We start from the raw sequence: 13667 nt of genomic DNA, 5'->3' as shown, positions 1-13667 counted from the left end.
AATACTAATTTTAGTCAACTGATCTAATCTAAGGGAAAGGTACTATGAAATACATCAAATCATATACTTTATGATGAAAAACAAAAACTTGAAAATAATGAATAAAAGAATTACTTGATAGAAAAAATTTTTCTGTTTTTAAAAAAGAACCAGTTGGTAGGTAAGCAGTAGAAAAGCCAGCAGTGTTAAAGTTATTTTAAAAATCAAACAAGCACCTTTAAAATTGTTAAATAAGATGACTTTCAAAGCGCCTTTCAAGACTAAGACCATGACTCTTCAGCTTGGAAGTTGAGTAGGAATGTGGGCAGGATAAGAAAGAGGACAAAAAGACTTAGGACTCATTTTTGACACTGGGTTCATATTCCTCCCTATAAGAATCTGACCCATTCTCTATTAAGCTCTCACTTCTGCCCTACCACTCCCCTATGCTTTATCCAAGCTGACTGCTTGCCTTATTTTGACATGGTATTGCCAGTGGTCAGCATGTCTGGAAAATGGGTACCACAGATCAGCAATGCTATAAGAATGGTTTTGCTGCTGAGAAGGTAAAGGAACCAAAAAAATTCAGGGCTACCTCAGCTCTGGTGATTAATGCCTTTCCTTATTCCCTGATGCTAATCACCACTGTTGACTTCAAAACACCATCAGCCTTGACTCTTGGCCAAATAGCAGAGATAAAAGCTATTCATCTTTTAGCATTTACTGAGAATATACTGAGCACAGGACACAAAACACAAGTACTTTCTAACTAATGCTTTCATTTGAAATACATGAAATGAAATCAAGCATACAACAGAGAAAGAAAAAGGAAACATCTCTTAACAACTCCCCAAGAGAAACTGATAGTATAGTTTAAGTACAACAATATTTAGACTAATATGATATAATCAAGATTAATAAACAGATGAAAGCTAAAACATGTAGTTGATGGATCTCCTTTCCTGAAATACAAAGAACCAAAGAAGAAAGCTAATGAACAAAAAGTTGACAGTGAACAATGTGTACACCCATGCATATGCATCAACTGATATATTTTTCTGCTCAGACTTTTTACAAGCACACCTGGCCACCTGTCATTATTTTTACGACATAAATAACAAACTACTCTTGCAAATAGTTACTTGTGAGCACAGTTATCAGTTGAGGAAACAATTTTCTGCAGGTGTAAAAATTATATTTCTCAATAAGGAAAATTTAGGTATAGTCAGTTTACTCATTAAGCCTTTAGAATTCTGTTTTTGCTTCTTTTTTTGAATAGGGTTCTTTCATTTTTGATCCATAGATGTTAACTCTAACATAAATGGTTCTCAAACTTTGTGGTTCAGGATCCCCTTACACTCTTAAAAATTATTGAGGAACAGAAGAGCTTTTGTTATCTCTCCTAATATTTACTGTATTAGAAATTAACACTGAAAAAAATTAAACTATTAATTAACTTATTTAAAATAACGATAAAACCATTACATCCAATCCATCAAATTAAGACAAATAACATTTTCATGAAAATAATTATATTTTACAAAATGAAAATAACTTAGTAAGAAGTATGACGTCTTTTTACATTTTTTGCAAATCTCATTAATGTCTGGCTCAATAGGAGAAGGATTCTCATATCTGCATCTACATTCAATCTATTGTAATATGTTGTTTTGTTTGAAATATATTAGAACATTTGGCTTCACACAGACATGCAGTTAGAAAAGGGAAAAGTATTGTAATAGTCTTATCAGATAATTGTGGATATTCTTCTTTGATGCTACATGAAAACTCAACAAGAACTTTCTTCCAAAGAACACACTATGGAAAGAGGGGGAAAAGAGTAACTTTATAGTGGAGAAACCAGACAAACACTACTTCAGATAAGTGTGATCAAGGTTAACATCAACAGTGTTGAGTCACGTTGATAGCATGTACCCTTGATACGATGTTTGAAAATAGCGCTTGACCTCTGTGGTCTTCCTCCCCAAAGCCCATAATTCCAGTCTAATCATGAGAAACATCAGACAAGTCCCAACTGAAGGGCATTCTACAAAACAACTGACCAGTACTCCTCAAAACTGTCAAGGTCATCATAAACAAGCAAAGTCTGACAAACTGTTACAAACTGACAAAGTCACAAACTGCCAAGAGGAGCTTAAGAAGACATAACAACTAAAGGTATGCGGTATTCTGGATGGGATCATGAAATAGAAAAAGGACATTAGGCAAAAACTAAGGAAATCTTAATGAAATAAGGACTTAAGTTAATAATAAATCAGTATTGGTTCATTAATTATAATAAATGAACCATAATTAGGTAAGATGTCAGTAATAGGAAACTGAATTTGAGAGTATGTGGAAATTCTCTATATTATCTTCTGAATTTTTCTATAAACCTAAAACTGCTCTAAAAAAATACTGTTTTAAAATCATTAAAAACTTGACAAAAATAGTTTTTAAAATGTTAGTTGCAATGTAGAATCTGAAACAATATCAGTGTCTTTTAAAAATTCTATTATAGTAGAATCCATTAGCCTTTCTTGTACTTTAAATGGATCTTTTGTCATGCATGATTTTGTAAGAGTATTCACTGGTTGTTAGAAAATATTGGTTCAATGAGTTATGCAGATCTTCCCAGTGTTGACACGTTTAATTATATGAAATCAAAACTTTGCATTTATTAATATCACCATCAATTTCATCAAGAAATGTATGAAAATTAGGAAGCTGTCAAGTTCATGGTGGGAGCAATAAGTTTTCCAAAATTTTAATTTTCACTTGTTTGCTCAAATTTTATCACTGGCAACAAATACTCTTAGTTGTTTTTCTTAACACGAGAGTCTTACTTCATTCATTTTAAAGAAAATGTCAAATATTGTAAGAAAATATCTGCCAAGCCTGAATAACCATAGTTTGTCAGTCACTCTTTCAAGTAAAATGGCCTTCCATGAAAAAAGTAGCTAGTTCAGCTAGTGACTCACACAATTGCAGAAGTGCTTTTCCTCAAGATAACTGCTGTATTTGGTATATAGCACAAGTATCTACACATAAAGATGTGCACTTCCTTCATCATAAAGAATATTAAAAAGACATGTTCTCAAGGGTTGAGATTTAACCAAATTAATCATTTTTACTGTTTCTTCAGTGACATTCTTGAGTGATACTATTGGGGATTTTTTGGTTTGGGTTTTGGTTTTGGTTTTTTACGGTGATTGCATGGGCAATGAAGAATACAATATATTTTAGTGCTACCACCTTGATTCAGCTAAGGCTCCAGCAGTTTTACCTATCATTGCTTTTGTACCATTATCGCAAAGGTCGCCACAGTGAAAAAGGTAAATAGTGTCTTAGTATTGTTATTGAGAGTTTTGACCTCCAGGAAGCCTAGAAGTCTAAAAACCACACTTTGAGAACCACTGACTTAGGTAAACATATTTCTGACTTCTCTACTACACATGAATTAAGCCAAACAACTATGTCCAGGTAAAAATGGAAACCGGAATGCTCATGTCATGTCCACAGAGATGAATCTGTTTCACATTCCTTTACCACCACTCTGAAATGGAGGAAGTGACAAGAACAAAGACCACCCAGACATATTCTCCTTTTCCTTCCCACAGTCCTCTAAAACAGGGTTTCCCCACCTTTTTCATAACATGGCAAGGAGAAAAAAAACAATCATATTTTCATTAAAGAATAAGGCAATGAGGCTACCCAAGGCTTGAGGTCCCTAGCCTAGAGATATAGGCCATATATGGCCTTGAGGAGATGTGCCCATTTCCAGTGGCAATGCCAAGGTACACGGGTTAGACAGTTCTGTACTGAGGTTCTCCACACATGTGGGGCTCTCAGCCTGGACGATGTCTGTTTCATGCTCCAGAAAAGGCTCAAAGCTTAGTCAGATGTGGGAATCCACAAAGTATCTGAATGTATTTCATGGCAAGACCAGATTTATGTTAAAGAGTTGATGTAACTGAATGTAACTTGTCCAAACATTTTCAGATATAGTGCAGTGATTAAGAGTGCAGAAACTGATTGCCACTTACTAGCTGTGTGATCTTGGAAAAGTAACTTAAGATCTCAGTGCCTCAATTTTTCCACCTATAAAAAGGAAACAATAATAGTGCCTACCCATTTTAAGTATAAAATGAGTTAATACATAAAAAGTGCTTAAAATGATGCCTAATATGTAGCAATGTTCACTATTATTATTATGCAGGAGCTATAGGGTCTCCTAATTGGGATTGCTCCTCTGAGCATGACAGTGTTAAATTGCAGATTTGCAAAGACAGAAGCCCAGAGATACCAAGAGGCTCAATGTTAACCTGCAGGATTCCAGATCTAAGGGAACATGCTTGGAGCAGCAGGGGAGAGAGATATGAGAAGTGAGGAATGTCCTGGGCCTTTTTAGTTTACTTATGGCATACATCAAGGGTTTATAGTTAAAACCTTCTTGTATCTGTTAAGATACTAACTGACAAATGTCTACCTAATATATAAGTCTGTAAATATATTATTTTTCCTTAGGAAAGGCCATGGCTCAAAAATAATCGTTACAGACTATAAACCCATCTACTTTTTGCCAAAGGTTTTTATTTATTTGTTTTTTTCATGATGGTGTTAGGAGTTGTGGTTATGAACCTCAGGCTTCAGGAGCCTCCCAGAAAACTCGAATAGGACCGTCCCAGACACATCAGATCACCGCTTCTTTACTTTGGGTTAGATGTGTTTTCTTTACTAAGTAGTTTTTGGCTACTACTTAGCCTGGCTAATAAGATCATTATAATTAATTGTTTTAGTTACATATGAAGCTGAATGATTTTAAGAGTCCTCTTCATGCAAGTATTCAATATCTGTATTGCTGGTTGTAAAGAAATTACAATTTCTTTACAAGAAAGTAGACTGACCACTTAAAAGTGTAGCCCTTCCTCAAACATCCCTCACAGCTTAATACTAGTATCTAACCCCACACATCATGTCAATGTCTTTTTTCAGTCATTCAGTGCTTGTCTGATGTGGTAAACGTCCCACAATTACAATGCAAATAAAAAGTAAACCTATCCATGCAAAGCCACTGACAAATGAGGATCTCATCAACTTGAAGAGGAGAAAAAAATCAACAAGGATAATGATACCATAAAAATTTTTTAAAGTAATTGAAACATTCATGAATTAAAAGATTTTGAAAAAACTGATGAAATCTTTAAATATTTTTGTAAAAATGATTTTCTGTGCAATCGAACAACCAACTCATGAAGTGTGGGGTGCAGTAATTTACTAACCTAAAATTTTGTCAAGAAAGCTATGCCAAAAATAAATAGTAATTTGACCATTATTATTCTAGGAATTATTATTCTAGTTCATAGTTGCAATTATAATTCATATTTTTGTCAAATAAGATAAAGATTATTTATTTTTATGTGTTACTTCTATTTTTCATGATAAAGTCCCAATCAATGTTCTTCCCCACTATCCCTAGACAGTAGACTATGAAGATTTTGGTCCCTCATTCATGGCCTTTTCCTGGTACGAAGTCTCCTGAAGTAATGAAAACATTAAAAATATAGATAAATATTTTTATCTACTCAGTACCTGCCCCAAGAGACCATCTTTGCCTTAGTACTCCAAGATACAACAGGTCTATCTTTCCCCTTTCCCACTAGGTCTCCTTCTGTGGAAGGAAGAAGCTTATTTCTCTGGCAAAGTACATAAAACTTAAATGGAAGCCTTAATAGGAATTCACCTGAAGATATTAGGTTACTAGAATCTTGATAAGATTGATCCAGTCGAGGTGTGAAGGGCCCACGTCACGCAGAATGGCTTTCACTAACAGTGATTTGACATTATCACTTTCAGAGGATCCTACTTGGACTTATACCTTATTGGTTTTGAAGTGCTTTATTTATGTAATAAAAAGTGTAGATTAGATTCATCTCTCTGGTTTAAAAATTACAAATTTACATTGGTTAGATGTAATTTAGTCATTAGCTTTTCAGAAAAGTACTCATAAAATGGCTGGCAAGCATAAATAAAGACTTTCTCTCCCCCCTTGCTGAAAAACAATTCTTTTTTTTTAGTTACCTAAAAGTCAAGATAAATCAGAGACCAGTTGGAATGATAACTTATACATTACAATTGAGATATTAAGCTTAAAGTTATATGTAATTGGAATTTGTTTTTCTCAAGATTAATAGTCAATACATATATTGAACATCCACTGAGGACTGAGAATTCCAGAGCTTTTAAAAGACAGAATTCAAATTTATAATGAATCTGCAATCAAGGTCTTTCTCATTCATATGAATGTGTGTATATACACTTTTTTTCTCTGTTGAATACATTATTATATAATACAGATGTCATCATTACAGAAATTCACTTTCTTTGACCCTGGCCCAAACAGGTCAGATATTATGGCAATAGTAGATGGGCAATAAGAACAAGAAATGGATATTCTTTCATGTCATACTTCCTTGGATCATGGTAACATTACGTCATCTTCCTTTCTCCACATACTAACCACACCTCAATTTAAAACGATAATAATAATAATTTTCTTGTGTTTGGCTTTTACAAAATACTCCTAAAATTAATTTTAGTTTTGCTTCCAGCAACAGTTGACAATTCTCTCGGTATTTCTAATTTTGCTTTTGAGTCCTTCCTTCTAAGTGCAAATTTTGTGCCAATATCTATAAAAAGCACATGGCATATACAGATGAGTATTTCCCTTAATGAGACTTTTAAATCAGTTCTGACTCTGTGAATAGTATTTTAAAATCTGAAACAGGTAGAAAGGAAAATGTGAAGTATTTTAACACGTGAAAAGGCCAATGAGTCTGGACGCGTCTGGATACTTACTCTCTCACACAGCTCTTCAAATGTGCAGTCGGCAATGGTTCCACAGGCTTTATTCAGCCGCAGCTCTCTGCCTTGCACTTTTAGAATCCTTGGTCTAGTTACTATGGGAACATGAACAAAGACTCAATCTTGTCTGGATAATTACTATAAAATTCATCTCTTACAGATAGGAAATGCATAGCTTGATGAATAATAGCACATGATTCAACACATAAATTAGACAAAATGCTGATACAATGACTGCCACTTGAGCGTGGCATCAACCCATATACAGCAATGGAACTTATTAATTGGTCAGTGGAGATTGGGCATTGTGTTCTAAATGTATTCTCTTTCAAGAGAAATTAACTTACGTACAATCATTTTGTTTCTGAGCCAGCTCATCAAACAACTTATCCATGACAGCCTCCACATCAGCTTCACTTGTGCTACAGTGAAAAGAATAATAGAATATGAAATTAATAACACTTGAAGCCAACATCAAACAGCTGCCAGAGCCTGCTTAGCTTTTTGCCCATAAAAAAAAAAAAAAGAGAGAGAACAGGATGTTATGCTCTAAATACAAACATTAGATTTAGAATACACTTAAAAGCAGAGAATATTAACTCTCAGGTAGATGATTCTGCCTTATTTGCATACACTGAAAGACTTCTGTGCTTCTGGCTGTTTCCAGTAATGAGAGGATACAGGCAGAGTAAATCCACAAATACTATGTGTACACAATGAGAAGAAAGGCTTCTGGCTCTCTCTTGCATGCAAAACAAGAGCAAATAGACAAGGCAGTCAAGCATCCAGCAAAGTATCCTTTGAAATCTCTACTGAGAGGGTACATGTGAAATTAAATATTGAAGCTGCTATTTTTTTAAAAAATTCTAGTCAAGCCACTGACTAAAAGCATCAAACACGCAGAATTAAATTACCAGCTTCAAAATATCAACTTGGTCTACACATCAATAACTTTATCAGACTTTGAGTATAAGGACAATTATAAACCACACAGTTTCTCTCAAAAGTGTCCCTGCTGGAAATTCAAGAAAACTCTCCCTCTATGATGCCCACCATTGCAGCTACTATGAAGTTAGTCTCATCAAAGAATCTTTTGTATTCTAATTAGAAATCACCATATGGTTTAGGGAATCCACATATATAAATGTGATAATACTATGCCCTTTTTTTCTCTCACCTTTTTTTTTTAAAGAGGGGTTGATAAATTAACAGTCAACAAAATAAAATAAACTGGCAGAAGAAATAAATGCTGTTAAAAAAAAAACTGCAAGTGAAAATGTAAGTTTATGTAAACTACATACAAACTTATACAGGATGACCCGTCAATATGCTTAATTTTGACACTCACTCTTATCTAGGTGTGGAAGCAATTAAACTCTATTCTGGACATATATCTTAATGAAGTCTTATTGAAAACTAATATGACAAATTATTTTCTTTTTAGATTAAGTTTAAACTAAGCCAAACTAATTTCCCCCTTGAGATAATTATCGGATAGTAAGCATTCAACACACAAACACTTAATTCTTCAACTGTCCTACAGAAAATGCCTTTAAAATGCAACAAAGCGCACAGTCATTATGAAGGGTTTGGAATTGTCATATTCCAAGTAATAACAACTCCACCTCAAAGGACCTTAAAAACATTATTTTAAACAATTTTTGGAAATAAGGAATAAATGAATTTAAAAACAAAAAAAAATAACATTGCAGGGGAAATGCTATTTGACTTATATAAAGCCTTGCACATTTGAATAGAGAGCCATATTAAGATAATAAAATGATGCTACAGAAAGAGAATTATAGAGACAAAAAACTATTTTAAAGGTAGAAAGAAATCACACAAGCCAACAATGTAAATGTCGATGCCATGCCAAACACACGTATGTTTAGATGGCTTTGTCAACCTCTACCTTGCAATGCAGTGCACACCTGCACAACTGCTGGAGAAGTGAGCTACTTTTTAAGAGATATAGAAAGGAGAGAGCGATGCCAGCCACCCAGGACATCTGCTAGCTTTCACAAAGTTAACTTCTTCTTAGGACAAGCATGTTACCCAATATAGGGGGAGAACTGAATTCTGAAAAATTACCATGACAGAAGACAGTTACATTTCTAAAAGTATATCTGATGAACCAACAATTGCTTACAAACTTCCTCAATGGTAATTTCTTTTTTACTCTGCACTCTAATATACTATAATATTAAAATGTGGCTCACTAGACTTTAGTCAGGCCACATCTTCTACATCATCTATGAAACTACTATACGTGATTTTATTTATGATGACATTATATTTGAAAGTACACAATTATTTTTATTATAACAGTATCTTACATAAGAATTCTATTATATGATCATAAAAACTTACTCAAAAGTTACAACGTGCAAAATAAAAAATCTTATTGGTGTTAAGTGGTCTAAAAGTAAATATTCATAAAAGCAGTTTATATAATTTACAATTGAAGACACTTATTCATCTAAGCCAACCTGCATTTGACCTCAAGGAGCAAGTTCTACTAACTTGCTGGGGGACAGGAACCTTATCTTCATATTGTCTTAAAAGGGGCTAGTGTGTGTTTTGGTTTTATGAGATGCATCTATACTGACATGAAATAAATAAAGATGCTATGACAGGAATCCTTATCAGAAAGGAATATATTCATAATCCTTTAACGAATGACTTAAAGGATAACACTAGTCTTCCCACATTCCACTCAGACTTCAGATTTCCTTACTTAAGAGGAGTCATCAGAGTTTATCTGAGAATTAGAAATATGAAAAGAAAAATGAAAACTTACCTATCTAAATTAGCCTAAAAGATTCAGTTTTACTTACCATCCAGATTCGTATCTGGTTTAAACATCTTTGAGTATGTTTGTAATTCTAGTAAAAATTTTGGATGATTCTTAACTATTTTAATGTATCACACAGGGAATAACTAAAGCTATCATTTGGTGAGCAACTAGTATGTAACAGTTAATTTACTGATACCACCCTCACTTCACCATGCAGTCTGTATTATACCATTTTTACAGAAGAGAAAACTGAGATTCAGAGAGTTAAGTCACTTATTTAAGATCTGAATAAAAATTAAAATTTTCTGTATCACAGGAAATATTATAAATAAAACAATATATGTATATCAAACCAGAAAACATAGTGGCAACATTTGTGGCAGACAATATTATCAATGCATTAAAAAAAATAAAAAATAAAAAAACTCCAACAGATAAAAAAATTGAATACCCCAGTAGAAAAACTGTCAAAGGACTTGAACAGGCAAACTGCATTAAAAAAATAACTCAATGGGCAAGAAGCATATGTAAAATTGTCCATTCTTACTAGTAATAACAAATGCAAAATAAAACCATGAGATGACAGTCTTTTATCCAAACTGGCTAAGGGAAAAGATAAAGTACTCAGAGCAAGTGTAAGTATAGAGAAAAAGAGGCACTGCTGGGAGGAATGCAAAACTGGTACAAGATTTCAGGACAAACGGATAATATGTAATAAAAGTATTAAAAACATGCATATCACATCACCCAGCTATTCCACTCACAGGAATTTCACCTATGGAAACAATAATGATTAACAAAGATGTTCACTGTGACACTGCTAACATCGAAAAATTTTTTTAAAGAATCTAAATGTCCCACAATGGGGAATTTGGTCAAGTAGATTTGTATACAACCATACAATGGACTTTTTGAGTGCAACTTTTCCCTCTTGTCCTGAATTGCAATTAAGGTCCAAAGTTGATGGTTATAAGAACTAAATAACCTCAAATTCTAAAGAACACCATCAATGAGCCACCAATAACAGGATCCAGACTCCTGTCCCAATGGTTAAATGAAGAGGAAAACCAGACCTACTCCAAATGCTCCTTCTCCTTCCTTACATCACATTAGGAGGAGAAAGGGGATCAGGAGACACTGGCGGTTGTGTCTAGTATTTGTGATAAGAGCATTTTCCCTTCCTTCCCCTTAGAAAAGAAGAGGTTGATTTACCCTCCCCAAAAGTGAGTGATCAGGGGACTGGTTACCTAAGAGAATCACTTAGAAAAATTAGGGGAGGCTGAAAGAAGAAAAGACTGGCTTTGGATGAGCAGAACTTTAGCAGGTTGAGAAATCATAACATGGAAGGTGGGGTGCTAAGCCACAACAAAGCAAACCAGTTCTCACCAAAAACCTTCCAAAGTTTTGGCACTACTACATAAACTTGATGATACAGATGAGGGGTCAGGATGAAAAGTGTTTGAAAATAAGACAAAGGCAGTTCCTTAGATTCTCTCCCTTTACTTGGACATCCAGATTCCTGCACCTTCTCCACTCTAGCTGAAAATGATGAGTTTGTCATCTGGGACAATTTTAACAATGAAGAAAGGGAGAGAGATAACATACTGAAAACCTAGACATTAAACAGTGAAACCAACACTCTTCAGCATACAGAACCCTACCAGCCAAACTTCTATCCTAGGAAGTAGACAGAAATACTGGAAGAAACTGAATAAAAAAGAAAGGTGTGTAGATACTGACATTTGGAGGTTCTTCGATGTAAACTGACCTGGTACCTTATCACCCTCCAGTGATGCTCACCAATCAATAAAACCCTACCTATGCACACAGAACTTCCAACCAGCTTTTAAATGCCTCATTCTTAAGTGTGAGTGGACAACCAAGTATTTATAGGCCTTTAAGTCTCTAGGATAAAAGATAAAGAATAAAATTAATGGAAGAAAAGATCTTAGAGGAAGCAAAGAAAAAATAGAGACCAGAAGGAGAAAACTATGCTCTAATATACCTAGAGAGAAGAGGATATTTCATCCATAAAGCAAAGGATACTGTAAACTAAAAGAACAATTAGTGCATAAGAAAAAGCTCTAAAAATGACTGCTAAGTAAAAAATTTAGGAAAGGAATTGAGAGAAAAAGTTGAAGTAATCTTTCAGAAAATATAGCAAAATGACAAAAAGATGAAAAATAGAAGAGAAAATCAAAGAATTAGAAGATCAATCCAGAAGGTTCAACATCTAACCAGAAGGAGTTCCAAAGACTAGAGAGGACCAAAAAAAAAAAAAGGAAAGAATCAAAGAAAAAATAAAATTAAGTTTCCTAGAACTGAAAGACATGATATTCTAAGTTAAAAGAGTGTGAACACCCAGTACCCACCCTGATGTCATAGCAGCATTATTCATGGTGGCCAAGACATGGAAACAACTGACGTGTCCTTTGACAGATGACTGGATAAAGAAGCTGTGGTACATACATACAATGGAATATTACTCAGCCATAAGAAAAGATGAAATACTGCCATTTGCAACAACATGGATGGATCTCGAGATTATCATGCTAAGCAAAATACGTCAAACAGAAAAAGCTGAGAACCACATGATTTTATGTATATGTGGGATATAAGACTGAAAGCAACATGCAAACAAGTCATGGGCACGGACAATGGTTTAGTGGTTACCAGAGGGAAGTGGGGGAGGGAGGAGGTGGATAGGGTAAAGGGAATGAAATATATGGTGACAGAAAGAAATCTAACTTTGGGTGGTGAATATATAATGTAATATACACATAGTATATTATTGACTTTTACACTTGAAACCAATATAATTTTAATAACCAACGTCACCTCAATAAATTTAATTTAAAATAGAATGGGGGGGAGCTCCATTCCAAGATACAGTATCATGAAATATCAAGAAATAAAGAATAAAGAAAGAATATCCTAAAAACATAAAGAGGAAAAAAGAGGTCAAATATAAAAGGTTAAGATTCATTCACATCAAACTTTGCAACAGCAATAACGGAAACTTGAAGATAATGGTATAGTGTCTAAAATTTTCTCAAGGTACATTATTGTCAAGCTATCCATGCTGACACTATTAATCAAGCAAAATAAAGTCATTTTGAGAGAAGCCCTCAAAAAATAAAGTCCCCATGTAATCTTCTCAGAAAGATACTAGTGGGTGTGCTCTATCAGAACACGGAGAAAAGTTCTGCTTCTAGTAGGACTAGGTAAGCTCTGCCCCAACTGCCCTCTTGCTGACAGCAGCTATGAACTCTGTACGAAATACAAAACAGTGAACAGAAGCAGGAGGAATCTGGAGGGGGTTGATATTTGGGAGAAGGGAGATACACAGAGCTGAGTTAACCATTTTTACAGCTTTCACATTGAAGACAATAAAGTCAGCACTGGTCATGACAACTAAAACTCAAACAGAAAACCTGCAGTCCTTCTGGCATGAAGAACCAGAGGAGTGCTGGGGGTAGCCACGCAGCTGGAAAATCAAGGGAATCCCAGAAAACGTATTTCCAAACTCCCAAAAGGTATTAACCTTGAAAATTCCTGAAATCCTAAATTATTTTGTATTTATCTCAATGCTTTTTCTTCTTTTCAAATAATAATGACTGTCCATAGTAATAAACAGCAAATCATTTTTCTATCATAGGGTTATACTAAAAGTTTCAGCAGATTTCTGTAAAATAACAGTATAACAATAAATTCATGGCTTATCACTATTATAAACCAATATATGACAAAATTATATATTTTAATAACATGTAAAAATGGTCTCTACCTGATAGACTTTTGATAGTAGAAAAAAGAAGAAAACATTGATGCAAAATAAACGCAAAATAAAATTATTTTAAAATTTAAATATCTCAAATATTTAATATGTAAATGCTATCATTTTTTAAGTTAAAGGTTTTTTTTTTTAATACATGCATTAGTAACCTTATCTAATAGTCCTGTCTTAACTGGTTGACAAACATTCCAGACATAGGAAAATATCATTTTGCACTGACATTGATCAAAT

The 13667-nt window shown here is 34.0% G+C and overlaps 1 protein-coding gene across 5 annotated transcripts in view; it reads right to left on the bottom strand.

Annotated features, from left to right (window-relative positions):
* AFG1L (AFG1 like ATPase) overlaps positions 1-13667 on the bottom strand; it is a 169864-nt gene that overhangs the window by 23192 nt on the left and 133005 nt on the right. For all 5 annotated transcript variants that reach the window (XR_005654315.1, XM_039869898.1, XM_039869910.1 and 2 more), the window contains 2 exons: positions 7195-7265; positions 6838-6938 (listed from right to left, as the gene is read on the bottom strand). Coding sequence is in view for 4 of the 5 variants with exons in the window: in XM_039869898.1 (XP_039725832.1) it covers positions 6838-6938; positions 7195-7265 (172 nt within the window). In the remaining variant the exon portion in view is untranslated. The remainder of the gene's footprint in view (positions 1-6837; positions 6939-7194; positions 7266-13667) is intronic.

Source organism: Pteropus medius, unplaced genomic scaffold, assembly GCF_902729225.1.
Source record: "Pteropus medius unplaced genomic scaffold, Ma_sr-lr_union100, whole genome shotgun sequence".
Taxonomy (NCBI): domain Eukaryota; kingdom Metazoa; phylum Chordata; class Mammalia; order Chiroptera; family Pteropodidae; genus Pteropus; species Pteropus medius.
This window is presented reverse-complemented; position numbering and strand designations above follow the sequence as displayed.